The sequence below is a fragment of the Lithobates pipiens genome, unplaced genomic scaffold (assembly GCF_037356315.1).
Source record: "Lithobates pipiens isolate NorthernLeopardFrog02 unplaced genomic scaffold, aLitPip1_a1.2 Scaffold_22, whole genome shotgun sequence".
NCBI lineage: Eukaryota > Metazoa > Chordata > Amphibia > Anura > Ranidae > Lithobates > Lithobates pipiens.
In genome coordinates this window covers 132,865,240-132,891,478 of record NW_027507784.1, presented here as the reverse complement: position 1 = coordinate 132,891,478, position 26,239 = coordinate 132,865,240, and the positions used below count along the sequence as shown (strand labels likewise).

At 39.7% G+C, this 26,239-nt stretch overlaps 2 protein-coding genes across 5 annotated transcripts in view; both read left to right on the top strand.

Moving 5' to 3' along the window:
• The window catches only part of SPAG16 (sperm associated antigen 16), a 1,450,443-nt gene extending 1,448,382 nt beyond the window's left edge, over positions 1–2,061 (top strand). Inside the window, exon 16 of the mRNA XM_077448331.1 lies at positions 1,765–2,061. Coding sequence (XP_077304457.1) covers positions 1,765–1,940 — 176 coding nt within the window. The 3' untranslated portion in view covers positions 1,941–2,061. The remainder of the gene's footprint in view (positions 1–1,764) is intronic.
• A 2,878-nt stretch (positions 2,062–4,939) lies between these two features.
• The window catches only part of VWC2L (von Willebrand factor C domain containing 2 like), a 310,703-nt gene continuing 289,403 nt past the window's right edge, over positions 4,940–26,239 (top strand). For 3 of the 4 annotated variants that reach the window (XM_077448327.1, XM_077448329.1, XM_077448330.1), the window contains exons 1-2: positions 4,940–6,081; positions 22,102–22,556. In XM_077448327.1, the coding sequence (XP_077304453.1) occupies positions 22,167–22,556 (390 nt within the window). In that variant the 5' untranslated portion in view covers positions 4,940–6,081; positions 22,102–22,166. Of the gene's footprint in view, positions 6,101–22,101; positions 22,557–26,239 lie in introns of all 4 variants that reach the window. The other variant, XM_077448328.1, reaches the window with a different exon arrangement.

Below are 26,239 nucleotides of genomic sequence, written 5' to 3'. Positions count from 1 at the left end.
GTAATTTTGCTGCTTTCATTCATTACACTATGTATGACCACTATGTAAGCAGCCTTATATGGTGTGGGGCTTGGACTGAGCCATTGGCCAAAATCACCCTACCTTTGGCCAACTATGGCTCTCTCAGCAGAGCGTGCTGTGATTGGCCAAAACATGTAGGTCAGGTGCATGCTTTGGCCAATCATAGGACGCCATTGCACTGTGATCTCGCAGTGCATTATGGGGCATTCAGCAGCACTCAAACTTGCTGCAAATGCTCCATAATGTTTGGTATTCACCGAACAAGCGACCGCCCAATTTTTGACTCGAGCATCGGGCTCATCCCTATTGATGATGCGTTGCTACAGTCCAGGTTTTCATCATCCACATGCCTACTTGTTCTGTTATTGTTATTGCATTTTTATCTTAAATTCATATTATTACTATAAATTCATATTATTACTTCAAGCTACTCTATGAGGTGTGTGGTCCCTGTCTTTGTTTTCAAATGTGCATTATTGCAGAAGAAACATATTTCCTCTCCAGATAAGAGCTGCCTGCTCACAGTTTTCTAAAAGTTAGGTTATTTCCACTTTAAATTAGTGGGGTTAGTTACATATTAGTAGAGCTATAGGCAAACTTATTTTTTCATTTTGAATAGAGCAAGGGAGGGTTATAACCCCTGCCATATTTTTTTGCCATCTGTGCCCCATTGTGGAGATATACCTTCACTTCCTGCCCGATAACCAAACAGGAAGTGAAAGGAGATACCTGCAAATTAAGGAAATTCCTTGGTCAGGTCACCGGAATTAATATCCCCATTGGAAGAGTCCCCCCTTATTGCTTTTCTGGGGATGACCCAAAATTTGGGGTTTTCTTCTACTTTCACTTTCCATGATAATTGTAAGCAGGACAAATAGAGAGGGTGAATCTCCTTAATGGGAGCACAGGCAGCAATAAAAAACTAGCAAGTGTTCTAATTCCTCTCCACTCTATCCACAACTAAAAAACAAGTTTTGCCTTTAGTTATACTTTAAACTCCTAAGAGTAAAATGAGTAAGGAGCAAGCGTTGGCTGAATATTTTCAATACAAGAAGTGACATCATGATAGTGTGGCCCTTATTTGTATTATAGAGGCAGGCTCAGACAGCACATGACACAGGGGTGGGCTCCCATGATATACCCCCAGCTGGAAGGTATGGGTGGAGGTTTGGAAAAGTGCTGCTTTTTTGGATTCTACCAACAGTGAATAAAAAAAGTTTTAATGTTACATAAACTTTAACTTTTTCCAAGTCTGTACAAAATAAAATAAAAAAAAAGGTTTTGAGTGGAGCTGGGCTTTAAAATGCTGTCTTTTACTCCACAGAGCAACAAAAATGATTTGACTGGTATTATTTGTTTTGTGTAACCATCTGAATTGAGATTACCTTGTTAAAATGCAAATCACACGTCTATGCACACTGGAAATAGAAATACATGAAATGAGTCAACCAAGACTACCGCTGCTGCGTTATACTCATAATACATAGGTGGATATAAAGTGTCTGCCATATGGTAGATGAAGGGTTTATTCTAATAAATAAGCACAGGATGTCCACAGTAGGGATTTATGAGTTTACTTGCTGGCATGGACAGCCCGTCTCATTTATATTGATTTATCACGCTTGGATTGAAGTTATTTCCAATAAAAACATTAATTCAGCACACATCACTTGCAGTCCAATCATTATTCTCAGCATCGTCCTCAGTGTGAATCTCACCACTCTGATGTGTTCTCCTTTGCAGGTCAACTGGTGTCCCTGGCTAGCAATGATGGAACCGTCAAGATTCTGGCATTGACATCTGGACAACTGACCAGCCTAGAAGGTCACGAAGATGATGCTCAGTGTGTGATCTTTGATCATAAAGGGGATTTTCTCATCTCAGGAGGCTCTGATGGCACCGTCAGATTTTGGTCTTAAAGCAGAGCACATTTTAATGTATCTAAAATACTGCAAGCATGACTGCTGCTTGTAGTTCTTATGTTGCAAACCAAACATGATTCATCTTTCAGTAGTTCAATAAAGATTTCTTGGTAATGTGGATTGTGGTGTGTATTTACTGATGTGTGCTTTCCTTGAACTATCCAGCTACCTGCTCTGCAGGTACTTTTCAAGTTGTTTATACACAAGGATCATTCTACATGATCACAGTTCCTACAGATAGAATGGACAGCTGCAATGCATGTACTGTTCAGGTTGTTTATACCCAAGGATCATTTTACATGACCACATTTCCTACAGATAGAATGGACAGCTGCAGTGCATGTGCTTTTCAAGTTGTTTATAATCAAGGGTCATTATCCATCATCACATTTCCTACAGATAGAATGGAGAGCTGCAGTGCATGCACTTTTCAAGTTGTTTATACACAAGGGTCATTATCCATGATCATATTTCCTACAGGTAGAATGGAGGGCTGAAGTGCATGTACAGTGGTGTGAAAAAGTGTTTGCCCCCTTCCTCATTTCCTGTTCCTTTGCATGTTTGTCACACTTAAGTGTTTCGGAACATCAAACCAATTTAAACAATAGTCAAGGACAACACAAGTAAACACAAAATGCAATTTGTAAATGAAGGTGTTTATTATTAAAGGTGAAAAAAAATCCAAACCATCATGGCCCTGTGTGAAAAAGTGATTGCCCCCCTTGTTAAAACATACTATAACTGTGGTTGTCCACACCTGAGTTCAATTTCTCTAGCCACACCCAGGCCTGATTATTGCCACACCTGTTCACAATCAAGGCATCACTTAAATAGGAGCTGCTTGACACAGTAAGGTCCACCAGAAGATCCTTAAAAGCTACACATCATGCCGAGACCCAAAGAAATTCAGGAACAATTGAGAAAGAAAGTAATTGAGATCTATCAGTCTGGAAAGGGTTATAAAGCCATTTCCAAAGCTTTGGGAATCCAGCGAACCACAGTGAGAGCCATTATCCACAAATGGCGAAGACATGGAACAGTGGTGAACCTTCCCAGGAGTGGCCGGCCGCCCAAAATTACCCCAAGAGCGCAGCGACGACTCATCCAAGAGGTCACAAAAGACCCCACAACAACGTCCAAGGAACTGCAGGCCTCACTTGCCTCAGTTAAGGTCAGCGTTCATGCCTCCACCATCAGGAAAAGACTGGGCAAAAATGGCCTGCATGGCAGAGTTCCAAGGAGAAAACCACTGCTGAGCAAAAAGAACATCAAAGCTCGTCTCAATTTCTCCACAACACATCTTGATGATCCACAAGACTTTTGGGACAACATTCTGTGGACCGATGAGACAAAAGTGGAACTCTTTGGAAGGTGTGTGTCCAAGTATATCTGGCGTAGAAGGAACACTGCATTTCATAAAAAGAACATTATACCAACAGTAAAATATGGTGGTGGTAGTGTGATGGTCTGGGACTGTTTTGCTGCTTCAGGACCTGGAAGACTTGCCGTGATAAAAGGAACTATGAATTCTGCTGTCTACCAAGAGATCCTGAAGGAGAATGTCCGACCATCTGTTCGTGTACTCAAGCTGAAACGAACTTGGGTTCTGCAGCAGGACAATGATCCTAAACACACCAGCAAGTCCACCACCGAATGGCTGAAGAAAAACAAAATGAAGACTTTGGAGTGGCCTAGCCAAAGTCCTGACCTGAATCCTATTGAGATGTTGTGGTATGACCTTAAAAAGGCCGTTCATGCTCGAAAACCCTCTAATGTAACTGAATTAGGACAATTCTGCAAAGATGAGTGGGCCAAAATTCCTCCAGGACGCTGTAAAAGCCTCATTGCACGTTATCGCAAACGCTTGGTTGCAGTTGTTGCTGCTAAGGGTGGCCCAACCAGTTATTAGGTTTAGGGGGTAATCACTTTTTCACACAGGGCCATGATGGTTTGGATTTTTTTTCACCTTTAATAATAAACACCTTCATTTACAAATTGCATTTTGTGTTTACTTGTGTTGTCCTTGACTATTGTTTAAATTGGTTTGATGTTCCGAAACACTTAAGTGTGACAAACATGCAAAGGAACAGGAAATGAGGAAGGGGGCAAACACTTTTTCACACCACTGTACTTTTCAGGTTGTTTATACACAAGGATACTTTTACATGACCATAGTTCCTACAGATAGAATGGACATCTGCAGTGCATGTACTTTTCAATTTGTTTATACACAAGGGTTATTATCCATGATCACATTTCCTACAGATAGAATGGACAGCTGCAATGCATGTACTTTTAAAGTTGTTTATGCACAAGGATCATAATCCATGATCACATTTCCTACACATAGAATGGAGAGCTGCAGTGCATGTACTTTTCAAGTTTATACACAAGGATCGGTATACATAACCACAGTTCCTACATATAGAATGCACAGCTGCAGTGCACGTACTTTTCAAGTTATTTATACAGGAGGATCGTTATACATGACTGCATTTCCTACAGATAGAAAGAAGGACCTATCATTATATTATGGGTTGAAATGTTCTAGCAAAAATGTTTGTGAATGGGGCACTTGTTTAAGTGTGCTGATCAGTGTAGCTTCATATATTTCAGCATAGCCAAATACTGCAGATACATATCAATGAGACCATGGACACCTAAAGTAGTAGAACCTCTGTAGATCATTAGTAGCTAGTCCACTGAAGTCACCAATAGCCTCTTCTATCTAATCTTTTTTTGTTATTATTATTTAGCTAAATATTTATGTGTGTATTGCCCTTTACACTTCTAATAACATAGTACATTTCCAAAGCATGGACACAGAAGAGTGTATATAGGCTGCCTATACAACATACATGCATGAAACAGTTGCCTGAATGGGTTAAAGGGGCTGGCTAGAAGTGTCCCCAATGTTTCCCCCCCAGGGAGTATATTGTACTCTTTATTCTCCATTTACAAAACGCATTTCATTGTGTTTTTTATGTTACTGTGTGAAAGCTGCAGGGCTGCTGTTAGCCACTGTTCCAGTGTGCAGCTGTGTATGACTTGGATTGCTCTTGTGTTGTGTGTCACTGTGGGGAGTGCTGGACGTTGCTATGCTGTGTGTGTGTCACAGTGAGTGTAGTGCTGAGAGCAGCTCGGAATGATCAGTGCGTGTCTGCTGTCCAGGGTACTGTGCACCGCTATAAGCTGCCGCCTATGGAACTGAACACGGCTGTGCACTGCTGTCCATGGTGCTGAACATCCACATATGCTGCTGTCTATGGCACTGAACAGCGCGGCTGTCTATGGCACTGAATACAAGCCGTGCGTCGGTTTCAATGGTGCCGAATCCCGCTTTCCGCACTGCTGTCTATGGTGCTGAGCCGCGCTGCTGTCCATGGTGCTGAAGACGTTAATACGGCGCTGTCCATGGTCCTGATCAGCACTATGCGAGGCTTCCACCAGTACAGCCCTGGCGTGCAGCACTACTCCATCCGAGGAACTGTCCGAGGTGCTGAACGTCTCCATCCTGCTCTCAGAATTCTACTGAAGGCAGCTGGGTGCTGATCTGTCCCGACAATAAGAAGCTGTCTGCTCCTAGAGGTGTTATAAATCCGCAAGCTGAGCATTAGGATACACCAAGTCGCCTTCCTATGTGGAATTAAAGGGGAAAGTTATGCCTCTTCTCTTCCACCTGTCCTCCTGCACGGTCTACCGATCTGTCTGCAGGCGGCTGTGGCAGCAGCATATTGCCATGGAGTTGAAGGGGTTCCAGTCTGGGTATGAGCCCAGTTTCATGCTGTTAGTGCTTCTGAAGTCTTAACCCACCTCCTCAGCTGTGAGTGACTGGCAGGGATATCTAGTGCCCGGGACTTACCAAGGATACCATGAGTCCTCTGCTCACGTGTGGATCTATCTGGTGTTGGCTTGTCATAGAGTATCAGTGAACCCAGCTCAGTTTTAGCTAGGATTCCTGCAGACTGCCGTACTACAGAAGGCTTTGCTCTGTGTGCCATGGCAGGGGACTTGGAGGGACTGGGTATTTCCTCTTACTAAACAATGGCTCTTTCGGCTCCAAAGATGGGCTAACCGCAGAATCAACCTTTGGCTTCAAACTTCCCCAGCTAATCCTCGGAGGATTAACCCCTAACTGGTAAGACAAAACTAAAAGGGTGAGTCTGCAAAATGAACACAACCTGTGTATTCATTATTCATGGTTAGTTTTTTTTTCACCTAGAAAGTCATAGCTGATGAATATGCAGATGCAAACACAATCACTAGTCTGTGTTTCTTGCTTTACATGTAAACTTGTTCATTTCAAATATAAATTAAAAACATATTTGAAGTTGATTAAATATGAATTTAACTTTATCACCACCTAGCACATATATCATTGTGGAAGGGTCCACCTGACTTTGGAAGCTACTCAATGTCAGTAGGCTATGATGTGTCCCATAGATCTTTTAACACTAGCCTTAATATCAAACACCCTGCTGCATTATCCAGGCACAGGCATATTGCTTGCTCCAGTAGGCAAGCCACTGGAAGTCCAGGCATGCTCTGTGTAACAGTGTATGCTGGGTCTTCTAGTACCCCAAAAGCTTGAGGGCCTCTGAAGACAAAACCTGAAACTGGAATGTTCTAACAATACAATAGAATAGCAATGTGCCCATCACCTTTCTACTCCTATTTTCACAATATGTTATGCGTGCCAGTTCCAACAATGCATCGGTCTTTGATGCAGTGGTGTTAAATCAAGCAGTCTCATGTCTCAGCTGTGTACTTAAAGCAAACCATTTGAATATTCTGCAGCTTTAAACGTCCCTTCAGGTGAGCTTTTTAAAGAAGGTTGACGTTTCTCTGCAGCGTTTGAGAATCCTTATACCCCATAATATACCCCATTCAATGATGGGAAAAGGTTAAATGTTAAACTTTATAATTACTGCACTTGTGAACATATAACTGTTGAAACAACACTATCAGACTATTTATTAAATAGTCAACTCAGAAGGGTCTTTATGCAGAATAAAAAGTGGTATTGTTATCAATTAGTTCATGCATATAATCCACCTCACAGTAAATCCATAGAATATCTACAAAAACCTTACAGTAGATATCCTTAGTAATCTTACAGGTTTGTTAACTGGATTGCTAGTTCTCATGGAAGTCTATAGGGACAGTTAATAGTTCTTAATATCGACATTACACCCAAGTGCCTCTAAGCCCTGGATAACCCCTGGCCAAAGCTCTTGATTAGAGAAATGGTTTGCACACTTAAATGAAAACAAGCCTTCATATTATGAATGAGCCCGCAGCATAAAGTACAGGAACTAGAGTAGATCAACAAAATTATTAGGGCACTTACCTGCACCCCTATGCAGAATAAGGTAGTAAAGTATCATGCTTTTAGAGACAATACCGCTAGTGTGACCAATACAGATAGTGTGTTTAGGCTACATTTATCATTAATGTAATGTGTGGCTAGTAAATGAATTGTGTCTTCATCTTCAATGGTTTCAATATTTTTAAGATATCGATGAGGTTGAGGGAAATGATTATTTGATTTAAAATGTCTAGGCCACAGGAAAATATACACAATTACACTGCTGTGATGGCTATGCGTAACACATATTCTGTCCAGCTGATGGGGGCTCACAGTTATTTTATGCACTGCTTTCTGCTCTTCGCTCTCATTTTCAGTTTTTCTCTGTAACCCTCAAGTCATATGACACTTTCCTTCATCAGACTAATAATCATACTGGTCCCTGCCTCATCTCCTATGAATCAATAGCTCTGCTGCATACATACACTCTATACCTTTATGTTGAATAGTTTTATTAAATACTTTCACGCATCATATTTGTCCCATCTTTTTTAAGAATGTGGTGTATGCCATTCAGCACTGAAAAAGTTAACCACTACTGCACTGTAATAATATTTATGTTATAAAAAGCCAGACACTCAACCTGTCTTATAGATAGCATGCTGTTTTAGAAAAAAACACTGTCATTACTAAAATACCACCTTCACAAAACCAAAATGATTGCCTAGTGTTGACAGCCTTGATTAGGTGGCTGTAGGGAGCGGCTTCCATCCAAAACAGCTTTTAAGGAAGTCATTATCAAGTCGAAGACAGAATAGTTAGTATGGTGTGGTTGAGATGTGGTGATCTATATTGTAGGCAAGTGGCATACATAATATTATCTATACAATTTTGTTCTTCTGTGATATTACCCATGTTGTCCCCAAAAAATGCTGCAACCCATTCTACACTAGCTGTTTCAACAAGAATGATGATCTGAGTAGAATAACTGGTGATCACTTGGAATTTCTACCTGACACATCTGTGCTGTGAGTGAGATGTCGGTATACACGGAAGTATTGGGGCATCATAAACTATCAGTGAGGCTCAGTTAGCCTGTGGCAGTCTCCCTAACTGCCTGTTGTGCAGAGGCTGGGAGACATCAAACTCAAGATGAAAGAGAAGAAAGGAGGGCAAGTTCACAGTGCGACTGTTCCTGATAGGGCATATTCATTAGCACAACATTCAGGCTGGAGATTTGTTATCTGCAGCTTCACGAGTGGACGTTTTTGTGTGCTGTGGGGCTTAAATATTCGCCTTTTCCATATAATGCTGGAAGTTACAGCCAGAGCAAATAGGCATGCGGCACATAGAATTGTTTTATGGGATGCTTTGCTGCATAGAAAGGACAGCTATGCCTGTAGGTCACTGTTATGGTAAAATACTAAGTCATCATTATTGTGAATATTTTTGTTTTAAATGACACCATGAAAGTGGCTAGCTACAATAGACATTATGGAACACAACAGTTCTTCAGTATTGTCCTAATAAAGTATTGTTTCTATATTGACAGTGTAAATTATTATAAAACTACTATATAGGTAAAATGATTAGTTTTGCATAGGTAAAAAATGTATTGCTAGTCACAAAATTACAATTATATCACTATACCTTTTACCTGTCACATAGATTTTCAGCTACTGAAAATTGGTGCAGTTGCTAGTGCAACAGTAAAAACATAATAAAATGTTTATCGCTGGAGTTTAATTGGACTTGTTCCATACTAATGGTTCGCATACCTGAAATCTAAAAACAAAGTCATTTGCCCGTACTTTTAACCTCAACTGGCTCTTTAACTACAGTTAGTGCAATCCCTAACCCAACCTTTAAACCTCAAACTATAACTATTAACCTAACCCCTAAGCCTAACCTCTAACCCCAGATTCTGCCAACACACCCCCTAAAACTATCTCTAATCTTTATCTCTTTCTGTAATACTAATTCCTAAACCATAATTCTCAACCTAACGTTTAACACCAGCTTCTTTCAACCCAAACCTTAACTATTGCTATTTCTTAGCCCCGTGTTTCTCAACCTTTTTTTCAGTCAAGGCAGCCTTTACAATTATAGACAATCTCAAGGCACCCCATTCTAAAAGGTAAAAAAAAATATTCTAATAGTTTTACACAATGCAGCAACATCCACACATGTAGGACACCCAATTTTAGAGGTGATTTTTTTTCCAAAGCAAATACACTTTTGAACACTGGAACTGACTAGTATCCCAATGTTTCTCTTCTCCCTCAATTTCTCTATCCGTCAGCTAATGTGACCCCAATTGTAGCAACCCGCGGGTGGCTCAGCTGTCTATGCCTGAAAGTGGGAGCAAAATACCTGTATTAGACAGGTATGTGCTCCCCCTCCCCCCTGAAAGGTGCCAAATGTGACATCACAGGGAGGAGGATTCCGAAAAGTGGAAGTTCCATTTTTGGGTGGAACTCTGCTTTAAATGTAAAGGTTAACCTTCTAATGCAAATTAATATAGTATACAATTTAGCAAGTTATCATTAGAAATGTTATTATTGAATTTGGATATCTAAAACAAATTCTGACTGACTGCTTGGGTTTTACATGGTCTTTCTGATGTTGCATTTGACACTGTCTTTTTAAAAACCTTAGCAGAGTCACTTTAATGTCTCATGACAATTCAGCCTTTTCCATCTTGCAGTGGCTTGCCATTTTATATGTATGAAGATCTGAAATATCCTTTTCTTTCTCATTCCTTGGGGGGCACAGGATTTAGAGACAATTGGGTTATAATGCTACCTACAGGAAGATTTGGACACAGGCAAACAAAAAAACAGTGACCAGAATGGTATAACCCCTCCCACTCCCATCATGCCTCCGTTTTTGGTTGTTTTTTTTGCTAGTATCTTAGGATGATTGATGTCTTTTCTCTAATGAGGAAAGTTTAATAATTTTTACTGGCCATATTTTCTTTTTTCCAAGATAATTTTTTCATCAATCAAGACTTCTCTGCACAGCCTTTTTATGCAGTTATCTGAATATGTGTATCCTCAGCGATCGGTTTGGGTGATGTACCTTGACCCCCTTGGACTGAACAATTTCAGTGCCTGCCTAGAATGTGACCTCTGGGCACAGGACTCCACATTGTGGCACTTTTCAAACCTTTTTACTTTTTATTAGTTAGCTCCAGAGCACCTTCTAGGTCCAGAACCATGGCACAGTTTCTAATGTAACCTTGAGTAGGTCATATGGGCAGAGCACTGTGAGCTACTTTGTTTATTGGGACAGTCGGATGCCATCATTGTCCCTATTTTCCCATGGTTTGTTAAGGAAGGGGTTAAAATGCTAAGAAACGTAGTCACTAGTTAAGTGTGGCACTTGCACACTCTGCACACCTGTTCACTAACATGTAACACATGGGGACGAGTAACACTCTACCAGAGCCCCTCCAGCTCATGGTCAACTAACAGTACTCAGGCAGCCTGCAGTGTTTCTCCTGTGGCCTGAACCCAGCAGCCTGGAATGCCGTTCCCTGCTTGCGTCCCTACATTCCTCAGAGTCTTGTCCAAATCTGTAAAATATGACACCCTTCTCTGCTTTAAACTGGGAGCATTTCACCAAAGTTAGGGATAATTTAATGAGCCAAAATTACAATCAAAAGAAATTCAGAATTTGCTGCAACACTTCACCTTTATTGATCTGTCATGTAAAAGATATTACGGACAGTGCGGGTACAGTATAAGTTGACACATTTCATGCTTTGACTAGCACTTACTCATACTCACTCTTTTAATTGTGTATCTACAGACAAGCTGCACTAGCACCTTCTCCTAAACCCTGGCTATGCTGTGGATGGATGGCTTATGTGCTTACCTGGAGCGGCTTTCTCTTTAGCCTAATTACAATTGTGATTGCTGACTGTGACCACAGAGGCCCTAAGCATACCTCAACACCTTCCCATGCTAAATCATTACCTTACCTGCCTGCAGCCTTAGCAAACTTTGAACCTTCTGTTGTAGAGACTCTGATGAAGAGTCTCAAAATCCTTGCTGGTTAATGTTATATTTTTTAGGATTTATAACTTCCAGGCCTAGAGTGGCCATTTTCACTCTTATTAATGTGGTTCATACCAAACTAAAAATGGCAGACCACACTGTAGCTTCATATAGCTACCTGTCCAGGATTCCTGAGAGGTCTTAATACTACTAACACTTTTCTGATGAACCCACCACTCCCAGACATCCTATGCGGAGAGTTGAAAAATCCTTTTACTGTTCACACCTCTCAAAAAGGTCACAGTCCAGTACCCATTAGAAGAATCCTTTAGTGAGAAGTGGGCCATTCCCACTGTTGAGCCAGCCGTATTTGTCCAGCAGTGTCTACAAACTGCAGTTTCACTCTCAGCCCCCTAACTAATTTTTGTCTTTTAATCTTTCTATGTGACTGTACAAATGAGTAGACCCCATGCAGCGCATACAGGTATTTTGGTTCAAGGAGATTTTTCTCAGTTCCTGTGGCAGAAAGGTTTCAAATACTTTATTCCAACCTTTTCACAGTTAAGGCTCCTAATGTTAATTTTGAGCCATAAATTCTGCATGGAATCCACCAGATCTGTCCTAGACATGCTGCTGGTGCAATGGACTGGTGAAATCCCATATCCTGATTAACATTCTAGAGCTCTGGGCAATTTGGTTGTCCTTGCAATGCAGTGGAATATATCAACCATCAGGGAGGAATCAGAAGTTGTGGCACAATGAGGTAACTAATACATGATCTATGCCTTTCCTTTTTTAAAGCAACTACCTTGTCTGTCCCACTGGATCAATATGATGTGCATTCTAGTTATACCCATAGCTATGGACTAGCCCAGTAGGATGTAGTATCATGAATTTTTTTATTTCAAAGTATTTATTTGAGTTTCAAAAGTATACAAACGTATAAGAAGTACAAACAATATCTCAAGATAGACATCGAAGACTGATCGGCCTTCAGTGAGACAAAAAATTTTGAAAGTAAAACAAGCCCTGGACCTCTGGGGGCCTTAGATCATCTTAAATGAGAAAAAGAACAAAACATGAAAAGAAAATGCTGTATGGCTACAGGATTCCCGGGCGACAAAATGGTGAGGAAGACCAGAGGTCCCAGGGGGCCAACCCAGCACCCCTTACGGGAACTTGCTGTGCTAGGCAAGCTCATCCCAGGTCCCCTAAGTCCTCCCGCTCCCAAAATGAAACTAGAAAGGTCCCAGGGTCCTGTGGACTTATGTAACTGGAGTGAGCTCTACAGAGGAAAGGCCATGAGATTTTCCGAACCAATCAGTAAAAAATTACCATTATCCTCTGGATCAATCAAGAGGCTAAGTTGCTAAGAAGCTGATAAAAGTCAAAGAAAGGGGAAAAGTGGGGTGAAGAGACGCAATAGAGAGTAGAAAGAACAGCTAAGGGAAACCAGAGGGAGCTAAGAAACACCAGATGGGCTAAAAACACTGAAGTTTCGCACAGTATACCTAACTGTAAGGGGTGTTCATCTAGCAGAGGGGATAAAGCTTAGGGAAGGGAAAGAAAAAAGGGGGGAGCCAGCCGACAGAACCGACGCCGGGAGCCGAGTGCCCAACAAGCCTAAGTGTGCTATATGCCAGTGATGAGGGAAATGCCCAGTATCATGAATTTTTTTATCATGAATTGCACAGACTCCTGGCAGATTCTCCATGGTCTCCTCCAGATCATCAGGACCTTCTGTTGTAAGGATTAGTTTGCCATCCTGCTTCATGGCTTCTGGCTTTAACAGCATGGCTGTTAAAAACTAGGTCATGAAGGGTAGGGGGTCTCTCTGAATCAGCAATTCCTATTTAGTAAAAGCAAGAGAATTTCTCGCAAGATCTACCATTGTACATGGAAGTTATACTTCACAAGGAAAGAATCTTTTATCCCAGGCAATACTCAATGAGATTAATACTTACCTTTTTCAATCAGGTTTGGATTGGCAGTTGGCCCCGAGTACCATCAAGGATCAAATTGTGTCTCTAGTGGTCTTATTCCAGAGACTGTTAGCCTCTTGTTCTTTGATTAAGACCTTTGTACAGAGTGTCTCTCATGTGATTCTGCCTTTACTCTGTGTGATTTAAAAAAAAAAAATTTGGAACTTCAAGAAACCACTCTTTGAACCTATTAAGAAAATTCACCTTCCCACACTTAATCACAAGGTTGGTTCCCTTGTTGTCATTACCTCTGAAAGGTGCATGTCTGAAATGGCAGCCTTGTCTTATAAATATCCTTTTCTCATTTTACATCGAAACAAGGTAGTTTTGAGGCCTAGAGACTCTTTATTTTCCTGAGCTTGTTTCAGCATAACATCTTAGCTAGACCTTATACGTATATCCCCCTGTCCAGCCCCAGTACATCCAAAAGAGATTTGCCTTCATTGTCTGGAAGTAGTGTGTGCTGTTTGTTTCTACTTTGCACTCACTACTTAAAGTAGAAAGAGTGACTCTTTTATGTTGGATGATCCCCATAAATGGCACAGCCATTTCTTGGTGGCTCCGACAAATCATTGATTAAGCCTATAGTCTTAACTATCAGGATCTACTAGATTTGTGAGTGCTTTTTTGACCTTTTGGCATCAGAGCTTTCAGGCAGCTCTTTTTTCTGTTGTTTATAGTGAGCCTGTTAGCATTTTGTTTGCATTTTGTTTGCTATGTTGTCCACCCCTCAGTTGGACAGAAAAGTAGATATAATTTGTAAAAACCATTACCGGCATTACATTCTGGTGTAAAGAGCCTGATGTGTGATGTCAGCAATATCCCTTTCCCCGCTAAAAGTCTATAAGTCTTAAAAAGCAGTGAGGAAAATATGAAATTAAGAATCAGAGTTTATTTTTGCATTGTAATATTTAAATATTGCAACTGCAAAATATAACAGGAAATTAAGACCTTGTGTTGAACCGCCAATAGCACTAGTAGTGCTGATAAGAAAGTATATTAACCTGAAACACATAATATTTACTTTAGCATAAACATGTCAAAAGGGACTAAACTATTAATGTGCAACAACCTTTTTGTACCTGAAAACAAGTCGAATCTATCTTTTTCTGCTCATAGGGAGCCATTGGATTACAAGTACAATAACAAACAGGAAGGTATTACTATAGAACATTAGAAATCTCTCATAAATACATGCATCCATTGTTTTTGGGGGAAGCTACTGTATCTTTCATTGCTACAGTGTCCAGTATCAAATGCCCACTATCAAGTTTTCATCCATGCTGCAATGAGTTTTAGGTAACAAATAAACATAAGATATGACTCTTTATTTGTTAATAGCACCATGCTTATATCAGACAAACGGGGCTTGGTCAATCAGAAATTACAGCCATTGAGGCACAATATACATAGAACTTTAAAGAAATCCCATCTACTGCTTAATTAGCCGTGATTGTGGAAGCCTTTAGTGTGCAGGAAGGGGAGACTGACCTTTTAGCAAGCATACTTGTAGACCACTTTGAAATTATTGTTACTTTGGTTCTCTGGCAGATTCACTTTATTGTAAAATCTTCTCTAAAAGTCTATGAAAATACAAAATAAAAAAATGCAGTAAATCTCTGTAATGCATTCGCATTTACCAGTGGTTTGCCTCTTTAAAAATGCAGAAAGAACAAGTAGTAAATCTGATTCACTGGAAATCTTCTCTTCCACTTACAGTGTCCTCCTGGGATTCCTCCATCAACACTATTTTACAAATATACAGTTGTGTGTAAAAGTATTTGCCCCTTTCTATTTTTTTTTTCATATTTGTCGCACTTAAATGACTCAGATCATCAAACAAATTTTATTACTACACAAAGATAACCCGAGTAAATACAAAATGCAGTTTTTAAATGATAGTTTCATTTATTAAGGCAAAAAAGCTATCCAAACCTGCCTGGCTTTAAGTGAAAAAGTAATTGCCCCCTAAACCTAATAACTGGTTGTGCCACTCTTGGCGGCAACAAATGCAATCAAGCATTTGCGATAACTGGCAGTGCATCTTTCACATTGTTGTGGAGCAATTTTGGCCCACTCTTCTTTGCAGAATTGTTTTAATTCAGCCATATTGGAGGGTTTTCCAGCATGAATGGCCTGTGTAAGGTCATGATACATCATCTCAATTGGATTTAAGTCCGGGCTTTGACTAGGCCACTCCAAACCCTAAATTTTGCTTTATATGAACCATTTGGAGGTGGACTTGCTGTTGTGTTTTGTATCATGGTCATGCTGCATAACCCAGGTGCACTTGAGCTTGAGGTCACGAACTGATGGCCAGAAATTCTTCTTTAGGATTTTCTGGTAGAGCTCAGAATTCATGGTTCCATTAATTATGGTAAGTCCTCAAGGTCCTGAAGCTGCAAAGCAGCCCCAGACCATCACGCTATGAAATGCTGTATTCGTTTTATGCCAGATGTAACGGACGCACACCTTCCAAAAAGTTACATTTTTGTCTCATCAGTCCACAGAATATTTGCCTAAAAGTATTGGGGATAATCAAGATGTGTTTTAGTAAATGTGAGATGAGCCTTTGTGTTCTTTTTGGTCAGCAGTGGCTTTGGCCTTGAAACTCTCCCATGGATGCCATTTTTGCCCAGTCTCATTCTTATTGTTGAATCGTGAACACTGAACTTACCTGAGGCAAGTGAGGCCTTCAGTTCTTTAGATGTTGTTCTGGGTTCTTTTATGACCTCCTGGATGAGTCATCATCATGCTCTTGGAGTAATCTTTGTAGGCCGGCCACTCCTGGGAAGGTTCCCCATTGTTCCTAGTTATCTCCATTTGTGGATAATGGCTCTCCCCGTGGTTTACTGGTGTTCCAAAGCCTTAGAAATGGCTTTGAAACCCTTCTTAGCCCCTGCACACACGGTCAGAGATTTCCACAACCCAATCCGTCAGATTTTGCCCGTCGGATTTTGTCCGTCGGATCTTGTCCGAAACTGTTGCATACACACGGTCAGACAAAGTTGGTGAAAAATCCGATCTTTCAGAATGTGATGACGTAATTTCGTTACGATGGGACTACATTCAGGCTAGTAGCCAATAGCTTTGATGTAGGAATTTGATCTGAGCATGCGTGGCACTTGGTCCGATTAAAATTCTCTACACATGATCGGAGTATGTCCGACCGGCCCAGTTGGTCGGGAAATATTTCCAACATGTTGGAAAATTGAGTCTGACGGATATTCTGACGGAATCAGTCCGATGCATACCACACACAGTCGGATTATCCGACGACACGGTCCGATAGGACACATTCCGACGGATTCTCCGACCGTGTGTACAAGGGCTAAGACCGATAAATGTACATTACTTTGTTTCTAATCTGTTCTTAGATTGTTTTAGATTGTGGCATGATGTGTGTCATTTTGTGATCTGTTAGTGCGCTTCACTTTGTCAGACTTTCACTTTGTTCAGCTTCTATTTATGTGATTTCTTGATTCAACAGGTCTGTCAGTTGCATTTTGTGAGTACCCACTTTTATATAAAAATTTCTTATTATTAATTTATATTTGGTAATGCACTAGGTGTGCGCACCTTCCATTTCTGTTTTTCTTCTATGGCCTTTTGTCAGTTGCATTTTGTGAGTACCCACTTTTATATAAAAATTTCTTATTAAATTATCTTTGGTAATGCACTAGTTGTGCATGCCTTCCATTTCTGTTTTTCGTGTGTGGTCTTTTGTCATTTGCATTTTCTGAGTACCCACTTTTATATAAAAATTTCTTATGAATAAGTTATCTTTGGTAATGCACTAGGTGTGTGCGCCTTCCATTTCGGTTTTTCTTGTCAGCCTAGCTCTGAGGAAGGGGGTGTGCTCCCGAAATGCGTTAGGTGTACCCCGTGTTCTGAGCGTGTCCATACACTGTGTTTATGGCCTTTTGTCAGTTGAGTACCCACTTTTATATAAAAATGTATTCTTATTAAATTATCTTTGGTAATGCACTGGTGTGCATGCCTTCAATTTCTGTTTTTTTTCTGGCAGGATCAGGCTTGGGTATAGCAAGTGAAATTTAACTCATTGAACTTCATTCATGATTCAGCATGGGATAGGGCAGTTACTTTTGAGCATAGGGCCAGGCATGTTTGAACAGCTTTTTTCCCTTAATAAATGAAATAATACTTTAAAAACTGCATCTTGGATTTTTACTTGGGTTATCTTTGTGTAATATTAAATTTAGTTGATGATCTAAATTATTTAAGTGTAAGAAATATGCATAAAAAAATTAGAAAGGGTCTAATGTGTCAACTGTATAAACTGATTTGTATGAGTAGAAATAGTCCAAATAAATTTGATATAGTTTGATTGCCATGAATGAATGAGTATAACCCAATATTTTATCATCTTTTATGTTCTTTACTCTTCCCCTCAACCTATTTCATAGTCTCACCTCATCTCCCTCTTCCCCTACTGTTTATCCTTCCTGACTACCTATTATGCTCAAACATATGATTTCATTTTTTTTAACTGGGACTTTGCAAGCCTAGTCTTTCTGACATTTCAAACCTGTATTTGTCAGTATGTTGCTAATCTGTAGAACACTTTAGATTCAATATCTCACTTTGTTGAGTTTGGTGATTGTTTTAAACAATATGCACATGCAACTATTATATCAGAACATCTTTTCTCATGGTCATGAAAGACACTGTGCTATGTTGGCAGTTATTAATGATTCTTCTACAGAAAACATGTAACATGTCTCAAAAATCATATTGTCACTATGCTATAGAACCTCTATACAATAGCATTTTATAAAAATGATCAGATGTTACAATAAAAATCTCACCTCAACTATCTATAGACATTAGTTACAGAGATCAGGAAAAAAATTAACTGATAAGCATTAAAAAAAAATAATAATCCTACAATTTATGGCCACTTATATGTACATCAGACATGTCCTTGAGAAAAAGGGCTCTGAGTTGAAATATTCCAACAAAAACATTATCCTTTCTTAAATATTAAGTCCTGAGCAACTTTTGGTGGCACACGTTACTCCATAACAACATAGCTCAAATGAATCAATGATGATCTGGACAAACATAGATTTATCCTCAGACAAAAAAAGTTAGAAATAAAAATATATATAAATAAATATATATTTAAAAAATGGGGCAGACACACGTGGTGTTTTTACTGTCATCACTGGTCCGATGGTGTAATGCATTGGTAACCAACACTTCCATGCAGCAGTTCTTTTACAAGATAAGCTGTGAAAATGCCGAAAGATGCCATTGGCTGGTGATATCACCCAATCCTGAATCCCCTGTACCTGCCTTCAATGTTACTTCCACAAACGGCTACCTGCAAATTGGGGATTCCTGCAGAGATGAGCATGGTTTAGCTTGTCAATAACAACAGAAATTTGTAAGTGGAAAGAGAGCCTGCCAATTCCCCTAGGAACATATCGAAACACGAGAGGCAAATTGAATTCATGACATTGTAAATTAAAAACTTTGGTGTATTTGTGATTTTTCCAGGGGCCACACTTGATAATTAACAAGTTGACCACCACTGGTACAGTATTTGTGAAAATATTTATAATTTTACCTTTGAATGAGAACCTTCTTCAGATGTAGGAGTTTTGAAGAGAATAGATTCCTTGTGACTGTACAAAACAACATCTTTACACTGAGGAACTGTCACATGAAGGGGTTTAATTAGCCCTGTGTTAACTCTTTCACTCTTTCCTTCAGTGCGTCATTCAGGAGGACTTTAATCAAAGGAGTTTATAGGAAAGTCAATACCAGAAGCTTTCCAAATGTCAGGGTGACCAGTATTAGTGTAAATGGCTTGTCTTCAACTTACAATAAAAACCCCACATTTATTTAAATATCTTCACAAGCTGAATGAATCTGTATAGATTGCCCTCCTATTCTCTGTAGTCATTGAAGAGGACTTACAATTTATTCAATAATTCATCATATTCATAATTAATAAGGGGTGATTAAATGAGTTAGCCATGTATAACTGCAGTGAATTTAATGTGTTGAATAATATGCACATGCTTCAGTGTTCGGTAAAGGGATGGAGGTTAAAACTGACAAAGAGATACATTTACTGATGAAGTACAATAGGACAATGTCACTGCAAGGTTTATGGACAAATAAAAGCTACAGAGTAATAAACTTTGTATAGGTTTAGGGTATTTTATCATTATTGTTTAGCGGGTTTGACAAATCCTGTCCTGTATGATTTATACATTGGCACACAATGAAATGCCACATGTTCATTATAGAGATGAGCCCAATAAAACGCTTCTGTAGCAGCTCCTGGGAATTACACCTGTCAATCTTCCATTTTACAACGAGACCTAGAATGGAACAATAGAATGGAATAATCTCTCTCCCTTGCTTTTTAATGTTTGCAATATTTTATCTGTGGTTACCAACAAAAGACAGGTTTTATACTATCAGTCATTCAGTTGAACATGTAATGCATATTAAAGGTGAGCCCTATTCAGGATAGAATTGCCAGTAAATTTGCATAGCATCAGATTATATGCATTTAGGGTTTTTTCGAGCTGCGTCAGTACCGGTGCTGAAGGATCCTAGGTAGTTGTAAATCGCTCAGTAAATGCATGCTTCACCTTTCTACATGTTACTGTCTTATAGCAGTCTGTGAGATCGCCTCACATGGAGCATGAGAGGGTAAAAAAAATATATATAAATATATATATATATATATACAGCATTTGGTAAGAACAGGTTCTTTTTCACTATACATTCTCCATATGGCTTAAGGGCCAGTTGACACCATAGAAGCGCAGTCCATATGCGTTCCAGATCCTTTTTTGCATGCGCATTTTTTATATGTTTTTGGTGTGTTTTTGATGCAGTCCAGTGCTTCCCCCTTTCTTCTTAACCTTAAGGGCCTGTTCACAGTTTTCTGTATGAAAAACACATGGAAAGTAGGTTATATGATTTCCAATGCCATAGTTCACACCAGTGCTTGCAGTTTCAGCGCGTTCCAGTTCCAGAAAAAAGAAATAGAACATGCTGAATTTATCCTGCACTGGCATCAAAAGCGCACTGGAACGCACCCAAAAGCACTTAAATGACCCAAAAACGCACTAGACACCCAGTTCTTTATTTAATGTTTTAATCAAAAGAGGAGGAAAATACACTGGACTACATCAAAAACACACCAAAAAGCTCTGGAATGCATCAAGAATGCGTAAAAAATGTGCATGCATAAAAGCATCTTGACAGCATCCGGACTGCATTCCTATGGTGTGAACAGGCCCTAAATAAGGACAAGTGCATTCCAGTGCATTTGCGATGCGTTTTACACCGTTCCAGTACAATACAGTGCAGGAAAAATGCAGCATGTTCTACTTTTTTTTTCCCGGAACTGGAGCGCACTGGAACTGCAAGCACTGGTGTGAACTATGCCATTGAAAATCATATAACCTACTTTCCATGCGTTTTTGATACAGAAAAAAATGGACTGCATGTGGTGTAAACTGGTTCTAAAGCTTTCTCCAGCTCTTTTTAACCCAAACTTCATCATGCTCTTATTTGTAATTATTAGAAGTATATTATATCTTTATAGTACAATTACTGTAGTAATTTCCAAGTAGTTATAGACATATTAGTCTAAATACATCAAAATTAAAGGATTACTATACTTTGAATAAAGTTGGTGCCAACTGCTTCCCCTCCCCATCCCATACCCATCCCATACCCATCCCATACCCATTCCATACCCATCCCCCTACCCATTCCCATACCCACCCCCTACCCATTTCCATACCCATCCCCTACCCATTCCCATACCATTCCCATCCCCATACCATACATGTAGCCTAGCACAGATCTTAGATCATGAACTATGATGCCAGTTCAGAGGTCTCTTCAGTCATCTTCACTAAACTAGTGAGCTACAGCGTAATGCCTATATCATTTCTCTATAGACATTGATAGAGAAGTAAGCTAGTTGCAGGCTTGTAAATATGCTGCTTCCTCCTTTAGGCTGCAGGGAGAAAAAGATGCAGCCCATGTGAGAAGGACAAAAGTGCCATCTAAGCTAGTGTAAGCCACAGCAAACGGGGGATGTCCCAGATGATTTGGGGTTTGTAATGGAGGACATAAACTGATAGGGGACAGCGAAGAAAGACATTGGGCTCCAACTTTATTTTAAGCAAACATGCTTTTTACTTACAGGGAAAAGATTCAGGTTTGCATTAATCCCTTTACCCCAACAGCGTATAATCACCTTTCTTCTATTCAGTGCCAGGAGCTGAAGAAAATACCACAATAATGAGGATCATCTTTCTTCATGAGACAACATTGGGAGTGAGTGGTGGGGGAGCAAAAGGAAGCTAAATATATGTGATAGTAGAGGTCTGTATTAAAAAGAACCTGCATGGGCAAAGCACAAAGACACTTTAAAGTACAGTTATATAACAATAATACTACTTCATGTGGTGGTGATTGCCTGTATAGTTATATAGTAATAGTATTACTTCATTGATGTTGATTGTTTATTTAGATTACCTGTATATTTTCCAGGACAAACATTTGGGCACTTTTGCTGCTTTACCTGGAGAAGAAGGTATATGTCTTAAAATGTCACTTTAAGCCAGAAAAAAAGATAAATATCATTGAAAGCTAAGATACTCGGCTTTGTGCTCTATTTTACCATAAGTAACGTCTTTCTGGAGTTTAAAGATGTCCATAAGTGTTGTAATCTATGTTATTGCAGATTTGTAATTAAGCCACTTACAGTCTTGCGAGCCAGTGTGATTCCTGTTCTTTAAAGCAGAGATAAGCATTTTAATGACGTTATGCTGTATTCAGTTGTCATGTCTCTTTGCTTTCAGCCCACATGGCAGCAGCTGGATCCAGTTCCTAGTGGAGTGGCACACACGAAGCCTGACATTGGGTGATGGCTCTTCATATTTCTGCAGTCTCCATGATTCTCTTGGCAATCATGGCTTCAGCATCATCAGCTTCAATCAATCAGGAGGATTATCCTGCCGATGAAGGAGAACAGGCGTCCAGCAATGACAACTTAATATTTGATGACTACAGGGGCAAAGGCTGTGTGGACGATAGCGGATTTGTCTATAAACTAGGGGAGAGATTTTTCCCGGGTCACTCTAACTGTCCTTGTGTTTGTACAGAGGATGGGCCTGTTTGTGATCAGCCAGAGTGTCCCAAAATTCACCCCAAATGCACTAAAGTGGAACACAATGGATGTTGTCCGGAGTGTAAGGAAGTGAAAAACTTTTGTGAATATCATGGGAAGACATATAAAATCCTGGAGGAATTTAAGGTATGAATATAATACATTACCTCTAAAAAGTAGAATGTATGCTTACTGTTCCCTCTTGTGTAAAGGGAGGCTTCAGGAACAATGTTGAAACTTAGCTTTAAGTAAAATTTATTTTAAGTGTCTCTGTCTTGATAGAAATATGGTGGATCTGTCTCTGAACAAGTGTTTCACATACATAACTCTAAGGGGTCTATGCATACAAAATTTTCTGAACATATGTGCCAAAAATCTGCACAACTGCAACAAAACTTGCCATATTCTGTGTAATCTAATTATCTCCTATGATTGTAGGCACCGTCTAGTGGCCATAATGTGATTTTTTTTTTTTTAAATGCCTTTATTAGGAAAGAAAATGCATTAAGCCTATTAGTTCTAGGAGATAATTATGTTACACTGAATTTGGCGAGTTTAATTGAAGCTCTGAGGATGTCGATCATATTTGTTCTGTGAACCTTTTATACATAGACCACCAGGTGTTATTAGTAGGCCTTCAAAAATGCATATAATGCAACCTTTCTGTTTCCAGCATAGCGATATCTTAATATAGTACAATGCCTCTCTTTAGAAAAAAAAAGCCCACCACTTTGCTGAGCTGCTTCCTTGGCTGATGAATGAATGAATGGGGTGGGAAACCTGTCACAACAGAAATGGTCTGAGATTTTTCTTTTCCTGCTTAGATAGGGTAATGAAAACTGCTACAGGTAAGTGCACCTCTAGAGCTGAGAGCATGTACAACCGATTCACCCTTAAAGTGGTTTTAAACCTCTGAAATATGTGTAATTTTTGTTTTCTGCTTTGTTCCTTTGCTACCTGCATGAGACACTTCTGAAAAGATTTCCCGAGACCAGGAGAAAAAAAAAAGTGACAGGCAGGGGAGCTTAAGCACACATACTGTGTTTGACTGACTCAGTTCTGTTCCTGCATGCTTTGTGAAGGGGGGTATATTCCCTCTCTCCAATGAGATCTCACTGAATTCTGCAGAGTGTAACTTTAGCTCCCTGCCTCCTGCTTTATGAAAGCTCAGACAAGCTGTATAAATACTGCACTTTGGCTGTAAATAAGAGATGACTGCAGATAAACATGTACCACTTCTGTAAGGGGATTTGTGTCATTTCTGTCTACTTCACTGGGTATTTGGCAGGCTGGGGCCATGTCAGTGTTTAATATGGTGGTCTGAGCCTGGTTTTCCAGGAAACAATCACACTGATGGCGCAGGTGTGTGCTGTGTGTATGTTAGAGACAGAGCTAGAGGAAGGGGGTCAGTGTGTGAAGGGATCAGTAAGAGCTGCACGTGTGCACCATACTGTACAGGTCAGGACAGACAGAGGCACGAACCTGTGAGAGATGTAGCAGCTGGGAGCTGCAGGATAAGAAGCCAAGCTGACAGAGGTATAACGTTTTGGGCATGAGCACTGGGACTGTGTGTTTGACAGTCAGGAGGAATGAGGCCTGAGCCACAGGGCTGTTAAGAGTCGGGAGGCTAAAACCTATGTTTTGTTCATATTGATGGTGAGAACCCCCTGCATGGGAGGATTTTCATGTGTGAACTTTAGCTTTGGTTTAAATAAGTAGGAAGAAAAAGCCCTAAAACATACTTCTGGGGTGGAGTATACTCACTGTTTTGCACTTCCAATGAGCTAAACAACCCCCAACTTGTCACAGTATAGGTAAGGGTTTCCAACTACTCAAACCCCTTGCCGACCACCTCTCGTCAGAGTACAGCAGTAAAGTGGCTTTTCCTGTGCCGGATCACAAACCTAAGATGTGGTCCGGGACTTCTAGGTAGTGGGCATATGCATACACCGTCAGCGCTGTGGCTGTGCTGGGATTAGACACCACACAAGCCAATCAGTGGGTGCCGGCCAATTGATGTCTACCGGTACCTGCTGATTGGTGAGGAGAGGTGCACATCTACATCTGGAGCTTGATATATAATATATCATATAAATCCTCTACATCAGTCCTTGCTTTTATTCCATTGATGTTGACACGAGCCATGCACACTCTTTGAAGGTATGATATACTGTATATATTGTCTGTTCGGAGATGACTGTATGGATAGTTTCTGTACCATGAGAATACCCCCATTTGTTTTGTCTTTACCTCCTTTGTTCCCTTTCCTCCTTTCTACTCCCCTCTTCCCCCTCCCCCTTTCCTTCCCGTGCCCCTCCCCTTTCTCTCTTTTTTTCTTTTCTTTTTCCCTTCTGTTGAATCCCAGCATATTATAGTATATAGCATTATGTACCAATCAACTTTTTGTTTGAACAAGTGTACATATCTTCACATAGATAATTGGTATACTTTTGAATATGTTTGTTCATGAATGTTAAAAACGATTCTCCTTACTTCTAGTCACACACTGTATATGCTTGTATGGTCCTGAAGAAGCGGAAATCCCGCAAAACGTGTCGACCAAATCAAACCTATCTAGAATATATATACCTATTTGACCTCATAGTTTGTATTTTATATGGTTATAGTGCAAATTGTGTGCTTTCATGCCGGTAGGCATCTTTTTATCACTGTATAAATTTTAATAAATATATTTTTTACATCTATATTTTTGGTGTAATATGTTCCCAGAGGCATATATAATGTCCCGTTTTGCTGTCTCTTCCCTTTAAATTTTGGGATTATGCCAATGAGAACATAATTTGTTACAATGGTTTCATTCTCAGCCCACACCTTTCATTTATCTTGATAGACACAGAACAGTGATCTACCTATGTAAACAAGGCAGAGTTCTGTTTCGTCAGCAGGGATGTGGTGGATTTTGTTTCCCTGCAAAGCAGGGGAAAAAACACGGCCCTTAGTAAAAACAGCAAATAGCAAACACAAAAACACTGGTTAGGCACACATTTAACCCTTTGATTGCTCTAGATCTTTAACCCCTTCCCAGCCTGTGTCATTATTACAGTGAGAATGCATATTTTTAGCACTGATCACTCTATTAGTGTCACTGGTTTGCAAAAGTGTCAGTGTCAGATTGTCAGCCGCAATATCACTTTGCTGCTATAAGTTTCTGATCACTGTCATAACTAGTATAAAAAATTGATAAATAAATAAAAATTCCTGTATACAGGTATATATATATACACCATAGTTTGTAGATGCAATAACTTTAGTGCAAACCAGTACACTTATTGGGATTTTTTATTTACCAAAACATGTACCAGAATACATATTGACCTAAATGTATGAAGAATTTTTATTTTTTTAATGGATATGTTTTATTTCAGAACGTAAAAAAAAAAATATATATATTTATTTTAATTGTCAGTCTTTTTTGTTTATAAAGATTTTAAAAAAATGTGATCAAATACCACAAAAAGAAAGTTCTATTTGTGGGGGAAAAGGGATATATTGTCAGTTAAAGTAACACTGTGCCAAAATGCAAAAAATGTCCCTGCCGTGGGGGCGGGGGGGGGGGATCTTCCAAGCGGTTAATGCACTATTTACTATTTTAATGGAAACCTCCAACATTCTATTGCTACCAATCAGTGACCACTTGTGTCCCATCCTCCAAATTTAGCAATTTGTGTTGTTGACCTCCTGACAATATGTAATCGTCGTGCATGTAAATAATGGGTGTTTGGCAGGCCCCAGACAAGCAGCTTTCTAATCCAGGATGATGACTAGGGAGATGTATGCTCAACTTCATATGTGTCCAACAAATGTTGGGA